Source organism: Schistocerca americana, chromosome 7 (assembly GCF_021461395.2).
Source record: "Schistocerca americana isolate TAMUIC-IGC-003095 chromosome 7, iqSchAmer2.1, whole genome shotgun sequence".
In the NCBI taxonomy this organism is placed as follows: Eukaryota; Metazoa; Arthropoda; class Insecta; order Orthoptera; family Acrididae; genus Schistocerca; species Schistocerca americana.
Genome location: NC_060125.1, coordinates 517,205,175 through 517,225,487, shown reverse-complemented (window position 1 = coordinate 517,225,487; position 20,313 = coordinate 517,205,175). Strand labels below are relative to the sequence as shown.

The 20,313-nt window shown below is 40.0% G+C and overlaps 1 protein-coding gene across 2 annotated transcripts in view; it reads left to right on the top strand.

Annotated features, from left to right (window-relative positions):
* LOC124621852 (cytoplasmic FMR1-interacting protein) overlaps positions 1 to 20,313 on the top strand; it is a 150,150-nt gene that overhangs the window by 20,846 nt on the left and 108,991 nt on the right. For both annotated transcript variants that reach the window (XM_047147300.1, XM_047147299.1), the window contains exons 3-6: positions 13,988 to 14,167; positions 14,255 to 14,436; positions 14,523 to 14,853; positions 14,961 to 15,164. In XM_047147300.1, coding sequence (XP_047003256.1) covers positions 13,988 to 14,167; positions 14,255 to 14,436; positions 14,523 to 14,853; positions 14,961 to 15,164 — 897 coding nt within the window. The remainder of the gene's footprint in view (positions 1 to 13,987; positions 14,168 to 14,254; positions 14,437 to 14,522; positions 14,854 to 14,960; positions 15,165 to 20,313) is intronic.

Below are 20,313 nucleotides of genomic sequence, written 5' to 3'. Positions count from 1 at the left end.
GAATTAAAATACATTCACATTATTACGGAAGACTAATATATGTTATTAGTTTCAGATTTTATTTTATTTCCAATTTTCTGACAGCCATGCATTAATTGCCTTGTAGAACAATGAAGTTACTTTTGTCGGTTTGCTAAAGAAATTGGGTTTTTATTATTCTCTTATGCTGAGACAGTCAGTGTGTTAGAAACGAAGTGTTTAGTTCCACACTATTGTCTAATTTCAACTGCTCACTGCATTTCAAGTGCATCTTTTCAAAGCTTAATATCAGGTTGAGGCCTACTTCATTGGGAATCTGGAGATACCAATGTGCTCTTTTAAGTATGCACTTAAAGAGTACATGCACATGCCATTGTAGTATGGTTCACGAAATCCCGATGCTCTTGGAGTATCTTCTAATGTCTTTTTTTTATGACATAATGTAAAGTAAATTTCCTTTTGCGCAAGTTGAACTATGTGCGAGAATGTATGATGAATTTCTTAAATCACAGAGCATTAGATGACGAGCTGCTTAGAAGTTAGCCCATAAGATCAGACATTCATGTCGTTATTATTAGCAAATTGATGTAGCGCTACGGGAAGCTCTCTCCTCTACAGTAGCTAATTTGTGGAAAACTTTGAGGACAAGTCACTAGACTCGGCTAAAAATTTTACTGGTACATTTGTGTGATATACACTCCTGGAAATGGAAAAAAGAACACATTGACACCGGTGTGTCAGACCCACCATACTTGCTCCGGACACTGCGAGAGGGCTGTACAAGCAATGATCACACGCACGGCACAGCGGACACACCAGGAACCGCGGTGTTGGCCGTCGAATGGCGCGAGCTGCGCAGCATTTGTGCACCACCGCCGTCAGTGTCAGCCAGCTTGCCGTGGCATACGGAGCTCCATCGCAGTCTTTAACACTGGTAGCATTCCGCGACAGCGTGGACGTGAACCGTATGTGTAGTTGACGGACTTTGAGCGAGGGCGTATAGTGGGCATGCGGGAGGCCGGGTGGACGTACCGCCGAATTGCTCAACACGTGGGGCGTGAGGTCTCCACAGTACATCGATGTTGTCGCCAGTGGTCGGCGGAAGGTGCACGTGCCCGTCGACCTGGGACCGGACCGCAGTGACGCACGGATGCACGCCAAGACCGTAGGATCCTACGCAGTGCCGTAGGGGACCGCACCGCCACTTCCCAGCAAATTAGGGACACTGTTGCTCCTGAGGTATTGGCGAGGACCATTCGCAACCGTCTCCATGAAGCTGGGCTACGGTCCCGCACACCGTTAGGCCGTCTTCCGCTCACGCCCCAACATCGTGCAGCCCGCCTCCAGTGGTGTCGCGACAGGTGTGAATGGAGGGACGAAAGGAGACGTGTCGTCTTCAGCGATGAGAGTCGCTTCTGCCTTGGTGCCAATGATGGTCGTATGCGTGTTTGGCGCCGTGCAGGTGAGCGCCACAATCAGGACTGCATACGACCGAGGCACACAGGGCCAACACCCGGCATCATGGCGTGGGGAGCGATCTCCTACACTGGTCGTACACCACTGGTGATCGTCGTGGGGACACTGAATAGTGCACGGTACATCCAAACCGTCATCGAACCCATCGTTCTACCATTCCTAGACCGGCAAGGGAACTTGCTGTTCCAACAGGACAATGCACGTCTGCATGTATCCCGTGCCACACAACGTGCTCTAGAAGGTGTAAGTCAACTACCCTGGCCAGCAAGATCTCCGGATCTGTCCCCCATTGAGCATGTTTGGGACTGGATGAAGCGTCGTCTCACACAGTCTGCACGTCCAGCACGAACGCTGGTCCAACTGAGGCGCCAGGTGGAAATGGCATGGCAAGCCGTTCCACAGGACTACATCCAGCATCTCTACGATCGTCTCCATGGGAGAATAGCAGTCTGCATTGCTGCGAAAGGTGGATATACACTGTACTAGTGCCGACATTGTGCATGCTCTGTTGCCTGTGTCTATGTGCCTGTGGTTCTGTCAGTGTGATCATGTGATGTATCTGACCCCAGGAATGTGTCAATAAAGTTTCCCCTTCCTGGGACAATGAATTCACGGTGTTCTTATTTCAATTTCCAGGAGTGTATCTTAAAATGTAACACTTGCAAAAAATATCAACATTATATGTGAAAGCTTAGCTTCTCTTGCAGCTTATTAACCTTAGAGACCACTGTTATATGTGAAAGCTTTGCTTTTCTTGTAGCAACACTATGTACATTAATTTAAGACATTAACTTTTCCTGTTTGTGTATCTGCACTACTTAACAGTGATGTTGCTATTAGCTGACTACATCACGTGTCCTGTGGTCGGAATATCTGCTGTCATCAGCTGGCGGGATCACGTGACATGAGTTATGACTGGCTTTCAAAAGTGCATCGCAATCTCGATTACAATGGTTCAGAAAGTAACGTGCTGTGTTTGGTGGAATTCGAATTTATACTTTCGTAATACGAAAATATGCAGCTTACATGTTGCAACACACCAAAAATCTTTCCAAAAGGAGTTTTCTTCCCTGAGTTTCATTTTCTAAAGTTCCGAGAAATTCTACACCCATGTATAAAAACGTACCCATTCAAAGGATTGCTAAGTTTTACAGTTCCAAGGGAAAATATACTGTCACTTAATAACAAGGAAAATAGTGTGTTTTCACCTGGGAGAAAGTGTATTTTTAACCAGGAAACCCGGGAAAAATCCGGGAATTTTTTTCCTTGTCCTCGTATACACCCTGTAAATATTTAACGAGAGTGGTGTGGGTTAACGATGTGATAAGCAAACAGATTGACTGATGATGTCATTAATGTGAAGGTGATAGGTGGCTTACAAAACAGCTGATGGTTGGTATCACAAATAACATGAAAACATTAGCAAAATAAAATCTGAAAAGTCATTGGATCTCCTGGAGACCAGGGGGCTTTGGGTTGGCTTGTTCTTGTTATTAACACTGTCATACACATTAGAAAACTTGACAAGATCAGGCCACAATGGAAAGATAGGGGATTTTGATCAGGGATGTAAATGTAGCCATGAAATACATATTGTATTTAAGACAAGGCATACTGGCTGCCGCACCGCGGTTATTGTTGCAGGTACCAGTGACTTTTGTAAGACAGGTGAGAAATAAGTGCACCTTCTTCATTTGAATGTAGTTGCGCCTAGCAGTGTCTGATGCTGATGAAACTTGGCAGACATTTTGTGTGATGTTCTAATATTCTTGAAGGGCAGTATTCTGGAAACACACACAGTACTTCATAAAATTGGCAACATAAAATTTGCAGTAGTATCTTGTTTCACTTCTTTTATGATGTGTTGCGCAAACTCTGCTGGGTTGTGTTGGATATTTTTTTCTTCCACTTCCCACAATAGTCGGAATAGTATATTCTTTCATGTTCCCTGACAATCAACAGGGTGGATCCTTAGCAGATGCTGATTTTGTGGGTCGAATTGCTTCAGTTTCCACCATAGTTGCTGCGCCAGGCTGCTGATCAGTAGTCCAAACTCTTGCAACTTCTTTTAGGAATGTTTTAATAGTTTTTTAATGTCTGGATTTAGTTTTTTATACACTTTGTATGCAATCAAAACTCGATTTATTAGAAACAAAACTACTTTCTTTGTCCATTTATTGATTTTTTGCGTTTTTCTGTTGTATGTGTGGATGCATTGTAAACTGTTATCATTCTCACCTCCCTTTTATCTTTCTATACCTGCAGCAACATGTCACCTTGTCTTCAAAATGTAGTGTCACCTTTCTTTACAGATTTGGCATCTCTTTGTAGACACTTAGGGGGACCTCAGTTGATTCATATTGTATCACAAGCTCTTGTTTTCCCTTCTAGAAGTAGAGTAGCGTACACCTTGAGCCGTTGCCACAGTGGCATGTCGAGTAGTCCCCTGTTCAAAATGTTGGAGGAATACAACATTGAATATGGTGTTTCCAATTAGGAGTTACAAAATACTGGCCTGTTCTACCCTTGCAGCATGGGGGTGGGACGCCACATGCCGTTGGATACTCAAGGGCTATTGAGTAGTATATTGTAAATTATGATTGTGTATCCATTTCTATTTCTCCGATTACATTGCCATCTGTGGTGAAACAAAGAAAATGCTTCAGACAAAATGTATGTAGAGTTTGCCGTGGAATTGTAATCTGCAGTAAATAATGGGGCTTCCCATTGAAGGTTTCAAGTTTACCCCTGATACCACCTGCGTGGCGTGGGGTGGTGTGGTGGATTGAGTTTGGTATCATTAGATGTCCCCCTCTTAGACAAACAGATTGGAACTATACCTTTTTTTGATCCAATTTGTAGTTGTCAAGATATTTCATTGTCTTCAGTTAAAATGAATATCCTGTCTATTGAAACTCTGTTCACATTAAAAAATTATGTACTTACACTTGAAACAGGAAACATGGTATGAGTGCTTGGGATAATGTAGTTTAAGTGTAATTAACATTATTTATTCATATCATTTCACTTTTTTTCTATGAAAACAAGAGATACTTAATCATCTTTGTACCACATTCCATGTGTTTCAAATTGCAACCACCAGGTGATAATGTTTTTTGTAGTTATAAACAACTTCCATGATTTTATTTAGTGAATTTACTTTACGCAGCAGTACACAGTTGTTAGCGAGAGTGTGTAAGGCCTGCAAGGAACTGTGTGGGAGGCCCAGTACGATGTAAGATCGTGAGCAGCACTCTGTGATGTAATAAATTGTACACCTGAAGTAACAGACTTTTCCCGTTATGTGAGAGCCGTTCCGTTATCTGCCCTGTTTTCACACAAGGAACTGAATAGGAAACATCAACCACAACAAAACAGTGAAATAAAGATAAGTTCTGGTCAACGCTTGTTATTTTGAACAATCTGTGTTACACCCACCAAATTTCAAGAACAATTGTTTCAGCTACTATTGACAGAATTAATATTTACTTAGAATTATTTTCTGTTGACAACATTTATCCCCAGCAGGGTGGTTACATGGCAACCTGTCTGTGACTCAACACTTCCTCTATGTGGTGAGCAGCATTCTGTCCTTACCATGTATTTGTTATTTCATCCTGTTTGATTTAGTTGTGTTTCTCAGTTAGCTTTTCTGAGGTTATTTATCTATTTATAGTCATCTGATAGCTATTTATAGGCTTCTGAAAGCGTAAGATGTTGAGCCCTTGTCACCAAATGTGGGGTCTTGCCCACTCATCTTGTATATGGTGCCTAAAGGATGCTGCATTCTTGGAATGCTGTACAACAGTTCAAGCAAATAACATTAGTGGTTTTATTTCAATAAAGCAGGTTGACAATACTTAACTTAAATGTACAATGGTGTCGCAAGCAATGGGTGACATGCAACATAAATCCGAGTCCTTGCTATACACAATGTTTAAACAAGCAGTGGGTATGAATCACTACAATCTGATATCATGGCACTCTCTGCTAGTCCACACGAATGCTCTGCAAATATTGTCCACTAATGTCTGGCCGAGGCTGGCAGGAGCGGTGCTTATATTTGCTTCAGCTAGGTGCTGCTCCTATCATTGTGACGTCCTGGTCAGTGGACTGTTGGCCGACATTGTTTCACCGCCTTCACTGGTCTTGCGTTCTTCTTCTTCTTCATTCCAGCACTTGTGATTATGCCAGAAACGTCAGAGTCTCTGTCAGAGCCAATCGGAAGACGTGAAAGTGCGATCACATTATCATGTTGAGCTGTTGGACAATACACAATCTCGTACTTGTATTGAGAAAACAACAAAGCCCATCTTTGCAATTTTTGGGCAGTTCCTACAGGAACCGGTTTTGTTGGATGAAACAAGGACTGCAAAGGCTTGTGATCCGCTATTAAGTAGAATTTTCTGCCATACAAATAGTGGTCGAATTTGATGACACCATACACAGTAGCCAAAGCCTCTTTTTCAGTTTTCACTGAATAGTTAAACTGAGCTTTGGACAACACTTTTTAGGCAAAAGCAATAGTGAAGCGTCAACTTTCAATACAACTGAGCAGTGCTTCAAAGTTTTGAAAAGCTTCCTGGCACTTTTCTGTCCAAAACAAGGGGACATTCTTGCATTGCAAGTGATGCAAAGGAGCTGCAATTTGCGCAGCATTAGGTATAAAATGAATATAATAGTTCATTTTTCCTAAAACCGACGGCAATTCTGTGACATTGAGAGGAACTGGCAAATCTCATATGACTAAGAAGTGCAACTGAAGAGAACATCTTGACTGTTTATGACATAACCAAGATACTGCAACCCAGGTTTTAAAAAATCACACTTGTCCAGTCAACACTTTAGTCCAGCACCAGATAGCACATGAAACAAATCACGTAAATTTGAATATTTTCTTCAGGTGTATGACCTGCTACTACAATATTGTCCAAATAATTGAACAGTTTGTGCAGTCAGCTGTTCCAAATACCATTGGAAAATAGCAGGTGTGGAAGCACTGCCAAAAGGCAAATGCAAATATTTAAACAAGCCCAAATGAGTATTTAGTACACACACTTTTTGAGATTCTTCATCGAGCAGTATTTGAAGATATGCATCATGCAAATTAATTTTCAAAAAGTAGCGTCCAGCGCCTAATTTGTCCATGAGATTCTCTGGTTGTGGCAATGGACAAGTATCAATGACAGTTTGTGGGATGACTGAAGACTTAAAGTCAACACAGAGGCAAATGCGACCTGAGGGTTTGGGGAGCAAAACTAATGGACTTGCCCATTGACTACCTTGTATGGGCACAATAACTCTGCTACCTTGCAATTCTTTAAGTTCAGCAGTGACTTAGTCCCATAACGCAGTGGGAGCAGTTCTGGCCTGGCAAAATTCCGGCTGAGCATTCTCTTTCAGTGTAAAACATACAACAAAATTGTTAGCTTTGCCTAAACCTTCAGAAAAGAGTTAAGAGAAGTAATTTAGAAAGTTAGCTGGACTGTATTTTGCACTGAATGTAGACACTGACAACACATTGTTGTGAATGTTAAAGCCAAACAAATCAAATGAATTAAGACCAAATATGTCCTCACACTTGCATGATTGTAGCGCTGTAAAAGTCACTGTTCGCTTATGAGAGCAGTACATGGTGGGCAAAGTACATTTTCTGAGAACGGGAATGTCTTGTCCATTATAAGTTGTCAGTTGCGTGCTAGTTTTAGACAGGTGTGGGGAGCCTAACAGTTCATATGTGTGACGATTTAGCAATGTGACAGAGGCACCCGTGTCCAACTGAAATTTGACGTTTCCCACAAATAAATAAATGAACAAAAAGTTTGTTTGACTGGTGTATCACTGACGCAACTGCACTCTTGCTAGTTGCAGACTTGGAATATACTACATTTAATGACATGGGCCTCGGAACTAAATTTTTGGGAGTGGGTAAAATTCTTATGTTTGTTCTGTTGCAAACATACAGATTGCAGATGTCCTTTCCTATCACAAGCGTAGCACTGAGCCTGTCAGGAGGAGCCGCCTGGGCATTTGTACCGTGAATAACACCTAGGGCAAGACTTAATTCTGTTTGTCTGTGTAGCTGCCTGTTTAACTAACTGCTTACACGGGTGTGGAATGTTGTTTACTCGGCATGGCTTGTGCACGCCGCCAGTGTGGAATGGGGCGATTGCAACTACGGAACTCAACCCAGCAAATAGGTGGGTGCTCAAATGTATGAGCCGACAAGGCACCGAAATCGTACTGATCTAATACTTGCACTACCTGCTGAAATGATGGATTAGACTGTTTTAAAATTTGTTCTCCGAGTTTGACATCAGGTACATTGTACACGATCACATCACACAACATAGCATCTGAATACAAAGCATCGCAAGCACATTCGAATTTGCATTTACTTGTCGTAACCTGCAAATCTGTTACCCGCTAACTATAAGTTTGTTCTGACCATTTTTTGCAATTAAAGAATTGATACCCAGCTGCTACCATATTCACTTGTTGGTAATAATAGTTAGCTAGCGAAGCAATAATCTGGTTGTAATTAAGTTCACTCTGAATGGCATTAGGAAAAAGTTTTTGAATGAGGCAAATACTGCACTTCCTATTGTGGATAATAGATAGGGAAGTTTCACAGTACCTGAAACATTATGGGTTAGTATATGGGCCTCGTACTGGGCCAACCACTCGAATCATTTGTCTTCCTGTTCACAAAACTGTCGAAATGGTGGTATAGCAGCTGTAGTAGGCAGTGCCTGTTCCATCGGGCGCACAGTGTTGACGAGTAGCTGCTGCACCTTGTTGAGTAGTGCTGATATTTGCTGCGTGTGAAACTGAACATCTGCATTAGCTGTGTTGCATCTAACACTTGCGGCTGTGGTGCCTGAGCAGGGGGCGGGACAGGTGGGATGGTCATGTTGGAAGATACAAATGCAACAAACAGACAAAAATATGTACAAAGAAATTTTCTGCAACACACACCTGAAAACACGAATTAGCAAAAACGACAACAAACTGTTAAAGCAATATGCGCCCCTGCAGAGTAAAGACAAGAGAGAATTAAGGCACCAGCAAAAAAATGGAAAGGAGAATTCCATGGCTGCCAGGCACAGAGTTCGGTTGGATACTCGTCGCCAATAATGTTGAGTCCTTGTCAGTAAATGTGGGGTCTTGCCCACTTGTCTCATATAGGGTGCCTGAAGGATACTGCGTTCTCGGAATGCAATGGTGTTGGACGTGATGGGTGACATGCAACATAAATCCAAGTCCTTGCTCTACACAGTGTTTAAATAAGCAATGAATATGGATCACTGCAATCTGATGTCGTAGCACTCTGCTAGGCCATGCTAATGCTCTGCAAATACAGTCCACTAATGTCCTGCCGAGGCTGGCAGGAGCGATGCTTATATTCACTTCGGCTATATGTCGCTCCTATGGTTGTCGTGTCCTGGTTAGCACAGTATTGGCCGACGTCTTTTCACCGCCTTCTCTGGTCTTGCATTCTTCTTCTTCTTCATTCCAGTGCTTCTGGTTACGCCAGAACATAAGGAACCTACTAACTAGTCTTCTGTGTATCATTCACAGTGGCCATATGCCAGTGTGAGAGGCTTTATGTATTCCGTACATTCAACTACGTCACTAAAGCAGCAATAGTTGCCCATCAGTAACAATAAAAAATATATATTCCTTTGATAACTACATTTTGGCTGACTTTTGCCTTCAGACAGCTGCCCTCTTGCAATTTAATCTTGGATAATGGACTTCGGTTTTGGTGTCAGTTCAAGTATCTGAATAGAGGATCTTCATCTGTTTTTTTCTCCTTAAATGAGAATGAGCCCTTACGCTAATGTCCATCAGCTCTTCTTTATCAGCTCAGTTTAAATCAAGAAAGGCACTAGCCACTTATTCTGCTTGTTGTTTGTGAAAATGTCTTAAGGATAGTTTAATGAGTTCTTTGATTAAACGGAAGTGGATTATTACAAATTCGCTCATTGTATGAATCAAGGCAATATAAATCAGAATTAGATTAGCCAGCTGTTGGACAAATGATGACTACTTTCAAAATTCTCATAATAAATATAATGCTCAGAGTATCATTAACACAGAACTTGGTAGAACGTGTGACAAAACACTACAGATTATGTTAATGTTACTGCAGATGACTTTTTTAAAAATGGTCAAAGGCTAAGGTCAGTTCCCAACTCCTGATATTCAAAGCCCACGCCTGACTCTAACTCTGCTTATGTTAATGAGTTTCTACAAAAATTTGCAAACACTGTAATAATTTGTATCTGGACGGAAGTAGAAGTACACGGTTTTAAAAAATCTGTGACAAAACTGAGCTGAGCTGCTCCAAGTCTGAAGACATTTATAGCCTTTCAACTGTGAAACACATACGCTCTACTGAACACAGCTGTTAAGATGTGCATTTTAAAGCCCGTGGTTACTAGACAATTTTTTCTTTTGGTCCATACTATTTCCTCCCAAAACATGGAAGGTAAATAGACAGTGGTAGAAGAGATTTGTTTCATAGTATCAAAGATGAAGTAATGCTTATAGCTCTTAAGGTCAGTATTTTAGACTTTTTTTTTTGCTTCAAATAATCATTCCTGTCATATCCCTGAATTTTGACCATTTCTCCTGGACACCTAGTACATGCATTTGTTTATTTGATTGTGTATAGTTTGGAATATAGTGTGTATTACAGTACAGTAAGTAGTCTCCTTTTCTCTAACATGTTAATCTCTAATGTAGAAGTTATTTTTAAAATTAGACCCGATAGCAAATGCATGCAAATGCTTAAAGATGGATGATAAATACCTTAACATATAATACAATAAAAATTTCAAAGAAGTGTGGTCCACATCAATTTGAATGTCAGCAGTGTTTTAATGTTATTTGTTATTATTTATGGATTTGCTCATTTCCCCCAACCTTCTCTCTTGTGGGTTTTTACATGGCACTGGTAATAAGAGCCAGTCTTGGTTCCACCATTTCCTTCTGATGTTTCACTGTCTCATGTTATTTATTAGGTACGTATCTCACAGTGGAGGTCGTAGAGAATGCAGTACTGGTCACACAATTTGAATATGCATCATTCTTCTGGAGCTACACCTGATAGATACTTCAGCACTTCCCATTTGTTGAATGTTTACAGAAAGCCATATTCATATGTACCCCTGTATCTTGGGTAGCTGAAATATTTCTCTCTCTCTCTCTCTCTCTCTCTCTCTCTCTCTCTCTCTCTCTCTATCATCTTTTTTCTAGAAAATGAATGAAAGGAGTAATATCAGTAATTGTGGTGACTATTCTCATCTTTAGATGGATTATTTATAAATTGACTCTGCAGTTATAAATAATGAAAGTCACTGTGAATTACTAATACTGCCTTGTAACATAATAACTGACTAATCACATCACAGTATTGGACTATAATAACAAAATTATTAAGCATTTGTGCTGTGGACTAAACCATGGTGGTCTGGCAAACTAAGCCAGACCAAAGAAGCACACAGTCCTGTGTTGGTGTATTGATAAAGCGTAATATTTTCTTAATTTTGGAAATGATACCTATTAGTATCTACTTCTGTGTGCGAAACAACTTAGCCATGAAGAACACGTGGTATAGAAGAAGGAAAGTCAAAATAACGAGATACAGCTGGTATGGTAAGCTCAGGACTATGATAGACTTCATCTCTGGTAGCAAAGCTGGTCAGTATGTTATGGATGTTAAAGTCATACCCAGTGAGTGCCTAGATAGCGACCACCAGCTATTAACTGCTGACCTAAAAGGTGTTCAAGTGCCAAAGTTTAAAGAAAAGAGAATGTCGAAGTTTAAGACTTGGCTGTTGAAGGGCATGGAGAAAAATAGAAAGTATAAAGCACAAATAGCAGCCAAATTACCCAAAATTGAGAAAGGGGAATAGAAGAAGAATGGTCCTTATTCAAAGAAACCTTTGTTAGAGAAGCCACGGACATCTGTGGAAAAATGAGTGCCGCAACAAAAGAGAAGGAAACTCCTTGGTGGATAGAGGAAGAATGTCAGGGAAGTAGGAAATTATAATACAGAGTACTAAAGAGCAAATGAAATGAATATGTAAAAATCCTTGTCCTTGAAATAGATGACGGTAACTTAATACGAACAGAAGAAGGAATCAGGGATGAAATGGAAAAAGTACTTCAACATGCTGCTAAATGGAGATGGGGACAACACAACCATCGACGACTGTAGAGTAATTAATGAAGTCCAAACTAGTGGACACCCATTAACATCACGGAGATAGAAACAGCATTGAAGAGCGTGTGGAATGGGAAGTTGATTCAGACACGATAAAGGCAGCTGATATAGTAGGCGTAAATCAGCTATATAGAGTGTTATCAGTGGTTCGGAAAGAAAACAAAATCCCAGAAGACTGGAGTAAAGGAGTCATTGTCCATCTGCTCAAAAGAGGCAAACAACGAAATTGTGGAAATTACAGAGGCATCACACTGCTGTCACACACCTTGAAGCTGTTAGAAAAGATCATAGAAATGAGAATCAGAAAGATAGTAGAACCTTCACTTGAGGAAGAACAATGTGGTGTCAGGTAAGCCGGAGATACTATGGATCCTATTTTTGCAATAAGAATGTTGACAGAAAAGTACTGGGAATATGGAACAAATCTTGTGATTGTATTTGTGGACGTCGAAAAAGCGAATGACAGCAAAGTCGAGATGCTGTACCAAAAGTGTTACAGCTGTCTCCAGATAGGCAATGGATGATCAGAATGGTTTGAAACAAAGAGAGGTGTCTAATAAGGAAGTGCCCTATCACCACTCCTGTTTTTAACAGTAACGGACAAGATCATAAAATCTGTCAAGAAAATAGACAGTGAACCAAATGCCCTAGTTTTTGCTGATGATTTGATAGTATGGGGAGAGACAGAAGCTGAAACACAGAGGAAACATAGTGATTGGAACAACACAATCAAAAATTTTGGGCTAAAAATAAGTTAAACAAAGACAGTAGGAATGACCATCAACAGGCAAGGAACAACCTCAAATATATTTCTAGAAGTGGTCAAAGTAAAATCCGTTTCACATTTCAAGTACCTAGGAAGCATGATTTCGAAAGACAACATCATTAAGCAGGAAATACTCAGTAGGCCACAGAAAGCACCCAATTTTTACATCCGAGTCAGAAATCTTCTCTGGGATGATAAAATGCCACGAAAAGCAAAAGCGACCAGTACCACATCTGTTTTGTACTTGTCCTAACGTATGGTTTAGAAACATGTAAACAAAGACCTCAACAGAATTCAGGCAACAAAAGTGAGATTCAGTAGAGCTCTGAATCAAACAACTACAAAGAACAAATTCAGGAATGAGGTGAACAAATAAGTAGCTGGTATTGAGGTTCCAGTTACCTGTGTCCTAAAGAAACGCAGACTTCAGTGGTATGGGCACATAATGAGAATAAACAGCCAAAGACCTGCCAAAAGTATTTCAAACTGAGCCTCGTAGGATGAAGTCCACGGGGAAGACCAAGAAAATTCTGGATAGAGACTGTAAGATCAGATGAGCAGGAGGAAGGACACACATGGGAAGCTCTCTTGGAATAGACAGAACTAGATGGCGAGCACTTGTACACCACACCCTCGAACCTGGAGTTGAAAAATGATGATGATGATGATGATGATGATGATGATGATGATGATGATGACCATTACAGTGTCCCATGGCCTTCATGGAAGTGAGTGTCTTTCACGTCCTCTCAACTGTAGGGATGATTTGTGTTTGTGCACTGTTCCTTTCCTTTCCTTTATTGTTAAAAATGGCTACCATAACCAGTACAACAATATCAGCAGGCACAGTAGCTAGAAAAAAATGAACTATTGTCCTTGGTGATTAGATGATTGATTGAAGTAGCTACTCCCTTAGCTAATACAGACATATACAAATAAACAAAGAGATTTCATTTTGCTTATAAAATCTCGACCTCTACCGACTGTTGCCTTTAGTGCTGTTGATAATGCAACGGGAACATTGTCGCCACTAACAGTATGTGCCTTTAGGTATAATTTTATTGTTCTTTTATCATTGTGCAGATAGTTACTTGGAAGATTTTATGTATTCCTTAATAATTCTTTGTCTCCTCATTCTATTGTCAGTCTGAAGAAGATGACGATAGGCTCACAGAAACAGGTTATGTTATCATGAAATGGTCATGTGCTTGTGTCATAAAAAATAGTTGAGGTGGATGTAGAAAAACTTTTTGTATTTTTACGTACTAGTATTCTTAGCATAGGAATAAGTACTGTTAATCTGTGCTGGAAGCAGATTCTTCTGCAAAGGCAGCCTTCTAAATTTCTTTCTTGGATCTACAATCAGATACTGCTTTTGCTGCTGTCTTGAAGGCAACCTCACAGAATACAGTATTTTGTTACTTTTCGTTGTATCTATTCTGAAATTTCCATCAGCTTAATGATTAGTCAGTTTCAATTTCTGCAGAGTGAGTTTACAGTATGAAATTCATCAACAAATTTTGTTTTTGCAGAACGAACTGCTTGAGGAAGGTTTAGTGCACGCTGTAATGCTGTACACATGGAGGTGCTGTTCTCGTGCTATTCCACAGCCAAAATCAAATGAACAACCCAATAGGGTTGAAATATATGAGAAAACTGTAGAAGTTCTTGCACCAGAAGTGAATAAACTCTTGAATTTTATGTATTTTCAGGTAAACCACTTTTATTAACTTCAAAGCCCCTTGTATACATACAAATGCTGATTGTGTAAATTTGCTCATTAATTGTGTTCTTTGCAGAGGAAAGCTATAGAAAGATTTTCTGCTGAAGTGAAGAGATTATGCCATCAAGAAAAAAGAAAAGATTTTGTTTCAGAAGCATACCTTCTTACACTTGGAAAATTTATTAACATGTTTGCTGTTCTTGATGAATTAAAGAATATGAAATCAAGTGTGAAAAATGACTATTCTACTTACAGAAGGTATCACCGTTTGAAAACAGATTGTTTATTTTATTCTCAGTTGAGCTATTAATAACCTGCAAAATATGTATTTGTTTGCTTTGTAGGGCAGCCCAGTTTCTAAAAGTGATGGCTGATTCACAGACACTTCAGGAATCTCAAAACCTTTCAATGTTCCTTGCAACTCAGAATAAAATCAGAGATACAGTTAAAGAAAACTTGGAAAAAATTCCTGGGTATGAGGAACTTTTAGCAGATGTAGTGAATATATGTGTTCACATGTTTGAGACAAAAATGTACTTGACACCACATGAGAAGCACATGCTTGTCAAGGTGATGGGATTTGGACTGTTTCTCATGGATAGTGATCTGTGTAATATCAATAAACTTGATCAAAAGAAGAAGCTGAAGCTAGAGAAGATTGACCGGATATTTAAGGTAAAGAAATTTGAGATTAAAATTCCATGTTTTTACAATTATTCTTTTGTTTACCAAATACATTCTCTCTTAATATCTGTAGCTATACACCTTGTGAATGATTTCAGAACCTGGAAGTTGTGCCACTGTTTGGAGATATGCAGATAGCGCCATTCAATTATATAAAGCGTAGCAAGCATTTTGATCCGTCCAAGTGGCCTCTGTCCAGTTCCAACAGCATAAGTCCTCAAGCTGATTTAATGGTGCACCTGCCCCAGATACGAGAAGACCATGTTAAATACATCAGTGAACTTGCAAGATATAGCAATGAAGTAAGAGTAATTATCACAAGATCTTAATTGGATTATTGATGTGTAGATGCCTCATTTTGCTTGTTATATTAATGGTCATAATTAACATAAATTAACATAACATACATTAACATTGTACAGAATATTGACAGAAAGAAGGCTGTATTGGCAATGAAGTGTATTATGAATGGTAAGACAAACATTTCATTGGCTTTTCTGCTATGGTTAAGGTGCCATCTGAGGAGACTTTTTTGCCAAATCTTATTATCTGGTACGTGTTGATTTTGTGTGTGTGTTTTTTTTACAAGTGGTACACACTTATTAAAGGACTGATAAGTGTTGTATTCATACATGTAACAGAAAACAGTGTTCACTGGCTTTCAAGTCTTTTTGTAGTAGGAAGTACATGAATTCACACAAACTGTAGCAGCTGCAGCATCATTTTTTTCTACTAGGAAAAGAGCCAGAGCTTGAAAGCAAGTGAACACTTGTTTTCTGCTATGTGCGTCTATGCGCCACACATCAGTCTGCCATAGGTGAGTGGTTACCTTTCCCTTTTTTTACATATCATTTCATCTAGGAATTTCCATTACTGCTACATGCTTCTTAAACTGCACAGGATGATTGCTAAGTATTTGATGATACCACAGGCTGTGAAGTTTGTGCACTAACTGGAGAGGCATTACATTTGATTTCTGTACAAAGTGTAAATGTGACAGACAAGCAGATAGTAGTCCTATTTCAGCTAACATTCTCAAGAAGGTGGTGTTAAATTTTTGGTGACTACAATAATGTGCCTTCTCAGTTGTAATATTTTAGTGTAAGAGGAATGATGAGCCATTTTTCCTTGCCAAAACACTGCGAGTAGAAATCACATGCTGAAATATGGGGTTAGTGGGTTGTCAAGGTGCAGCATATATTCTCTCTTTTTGCAGCCAATTCACCAGCCTGGTATGTGTTAATTCAGAACATCCATATGCCAATGTGGTGGGCAGTGGAGACACATTTTCCTTTACTGTGAACTGTGGCACAAACTGCATTAATTGACTGTTCTGTTGGTTCTTGGCAGAATATTTTATACATTATGAATGAAAAATGCATAACACTGGTGTAACATTCCACAATATTTATTATTTTACAAACATATTTTCAGCTTGAAGATTTTAAGCTTGGTTTGTTTACAGAGAGTCTCATTTAATGTTCAAAGATGACAATTCTAATGTTTGATTTTGGACTAAAACAAGAGGAAGAATGTGATGTAAAACTATTTAGCTTAGGTACACTATGTGGCACATTAAATAATGGACTATGTGACAAATTACAACAATGTTCTGAGGAGAAAAATAAGTTGAACAGTACATAGCAAACTTTGGTAACATGTTACAACTGTGTGACTGAACAAGATAACTTGTCCGTAACAGCTCCAGTATTAGAAACAGGTAAAACATTACAAATGAGACTAAACAGGCAAGTGAATTGACTGTAATTATAAAACGTAAAATTTTAACCCAGCAAGTGAAGCTACAGAAACTGAAATAAAGGAAAAATGGGGAATTTGAGTAGAGGGGGAAAATTACAAAGCAACTTGGAAGGCATTATTAGCAGTATCCGCAGTTAGAAGTTGCAATTAAGGTAACTGTGCCTAATCATTCAGTACTGTTGTGACCTGGGGAGTTGAGGTTGCATTGTGACCAGGAGGCCAAGCCCGGACTGTGGATGAGTGCTCCAGTTTGCACCCGGAGATGCCAGTGAAACGTTGATATCTTCAGTAACATTTATTTATAATTTTCAATCTACAGAGTTATAAGGGGTTCAAGCCAGGGTCCTGTGCAAAAGTGCCATGCCTGATTGGTCTGGAGATAATAGCTTGCACATCATCTGTGATAACTAGTAACCAGCAACAGCAGACCACAGCTGTTGTACACATCAGTTTGGTTCTGTCTTGGTACTGAAGTTCACTTGCAGGTAGCTTGCTGACTCATCATCAGTCAACTTGTCATGGTGTCACTGAAACTCAGCATTCTGTCATTCCCTCTGGTTCTAGTGATACAGCCAGAATGGCAGTGTGACAATGTGTCTTGGAGCTCCAAAAGCCTTGTTATTTAAAGGGTCGAGCATATGTCTACAATACAGTGGCTCTGAGTGCATGAGTGTGTATGCCTTCATTTATCAGTCCCGTCAGAGCTCCTTGCATCACTGTGGTAATTCAGTAATTACTCTGCATCAGTGAGCTTCTGCTTACATGTGACTTTGCAGTGGCGCACCGGCATTGAAGTTTGGAAGTTATTTAGTGTTGCTTTACAGTGCCTTGTTATGCAGCACTGCAATGTTTGCATTCCTTCCTTCCTCAGTCTGTTACATTGGTGGTATGCCTTGTTGACGTTCCAACTGGCACACTGCCGCATAGCTACCCTTCTTTGTTCTGAGCTCGCATGGCAGAACTTTGAAAAATTTAGATATGTAGCAAGTAGACACATGTTTATTAATTTCCATTATTCCAAGGTACACTGAATAGCCAAAGAAATTGATACACCTGCCTAATATCGTGCAGGGCCTCTGCGAGCTCACAGAAGTGCCACAACACGACATGACGTGGACTCAGCTAATGTCTGAAGTAGTGCTGGAGGGCACTGACACCATGAATCCTGCAGGTCGGCCCATAAATCTGTAAGCGTATGAGGGGTTAGAGATGTCTTCTGAATAGCACGTTGCAAGGCATCCCAGATATGCTCAATAATGCTCATTTCTGGAGAGCTTGGTGGCCAACGGAAGTGTTTAAACTCAGAAGAGTGTTTCTGGAGCCACTCTGTAGAAATTCTGATGTTTAGGGTGTTGCATTGTCCTGCTTTAATTGCCCAAGTCCGTCGAAATGCACAGTGGACATGAATGGATGCAGGTGACCAGACAGGATGCTTACGTACATGTCACCTGTCGGAGTCGTATCTAGAGATATCAGGGATCCCATATCACTCCAACTGCACACACCACACCACTGCAGAATCTCCACCAGCTTGAACAGTCCCCTGCTGACGTGCAGGGTTCGTGGATTCATAAGGCTGTCTCTATAACTGTACATGTCCATCAGCTCAATACAATTTGAAACAAGACTTGTCCGACCAGGCAACATGTTTCCAGTCAGCAGCAGTCCAATGTCAGCGTTGATGGGCCCAGGCGAGGTGTAAAGTTTTGTGTCGTGCAGTCATCAAGGGGAAAGCCCATACTGATGGCCCAGCGTTGAAATCTGCAGCATTTTGCAGATGGGTTGCACTTTTGTCACACTGAACGATTCTCTTCAGCCGTTGGTTCTGTTCTTGCAGAATCTTTTTCCAGCTGCAGCAGTATTGGAGATGTTTTATCAGATTCCTGATATTCTTGGTACACTCGTGAAATGGTTGTATGGGAAAATTCCCACTTCATTGCTACCTCGGAGATGCTTTGTCCTGTTGCTCGTGCGCCGACTGTAACATCATATTCAAACTCACTTAAATCTTGATAACAGGCCATTGTAGCAGCAGTTAACCAATCTAACAACTGCACAACACACTTATCGTTTATTGACATTGCCAACTGCAGTATTTAAATACACATGCCTATACCAGTTTCTTTGGTGCTCTAGTGTAGTTATTTATCCCTTTGTGGATGTTATGTAAGACTTTGTAACTGAGGTGTTCTTTAAGCAGGTCTTCTGCAAAAGTAGAATGTCCTTTCCTAAGTCTCCACCTTCTGTGGATTTAAGTGGTGATAGTCCAACCCAAGTGTCATGGCTCATGGCTGCCATGTGATTGTCAAGGTGCATATGACACTCAACGTGCTGTGTATTTCCCTACTAGAAAGATAAATCACATCCACATCTGTGGAATGAAAGGTCAGAGTGCTTGCTGAAATAAAAAAGTCTACCCAAAAATATTGGATATTTAGTGTCACATAGTCTAATAATGCTACATTAATACCAAACTGAGCATGATGATGAGTCCATCACTACTTGGAATGTTTTTACATGTTGAAAACTGTAGTTTACAGCAATATTAGTAATTGGCATTTATGGTAATTTCCTTCACAAATTAATTGTTGGAGAACTTGTGCTGTGAATTCAAATGAGGTATCAAAAGAAATGTCCTTTTTTGTAGTATAACCTGTGAGCACCATGCTTTAATACAGTAAATAGTTTGAACTCAAACAGTTATACAGCTAAAGTAAGCCAGAATAAGTGGTTCTTCACAGTAACCGGTGTTAGGATACCAGCACAGTTTAGACCCACCTGTTACCTGTTTCCTGTCATAGTGCTTTTACAATATTCAGTATTTTTAATAGTAATGTTAAATTTATTTAAATAGCCCATTAATAAAGGCTTTTGCCCTTTGATTATTGTGCATATATTGTACATTCTGAGGGCACTAGGTGAAAGGTCATTGAAAGGCAATTCGGAATAACTGACCACTTAATTTTTGTGTTAATTTGTAAATGGGATTTCATTGTGTAAATCATTGTTGCAGAAAGGTTTCAATATGTATTTTGTATATGTGTAGACTGCAGCAACAAATGAAAATTTGTACCAAGGCCGGGATTAGAATCTGAGTCTCCTGCTCCCTAGGCAGATGCACTAACCTCTAGGCCAATCTAGCACAGTGGCTTTGCACAACTGCATGTGCTATGCTAGCATGCCTTCCTCCTCAATCCAAATTCCCATTCGTGTCTCAGCTCACTTGGTATTTGCCCTGAACTTGAATAGTATTGCAGAGGCACTCTAACTATACTGGAAAAGGAACTCGGTGTCAAATGAAATGGGTGGGGATTCTCCCTCAAGCCCTGGCATAAGTGCTTTAATAAAATGAAATTATATGGCTCCAGAGAACTTTTCAAGTCCCAAACATTTATGATGTATCTGTTTTACAATTATTTGAGACTTGAAAAGATCTCGGGAACTAGGGCCTATGTAGTTTTATATGAATACCTATTTTATCAGTAACTAGGGAAGCAATAGACTTATACTATAGTTTGTGGGTGGCAAATGACTGCAAGAAAGGGGATTGTCATTATACGTGTATAGTTCTAAAGTTTTATTGGTGGTGATTTTGATTGAACAAACAGGGCAGTGTGACATCAGTGGCACTTCATAAGTAAGATGTGAAAGTTTTGTGTCACAGTCTGTGCAGTGAGTTTGATGATAGGC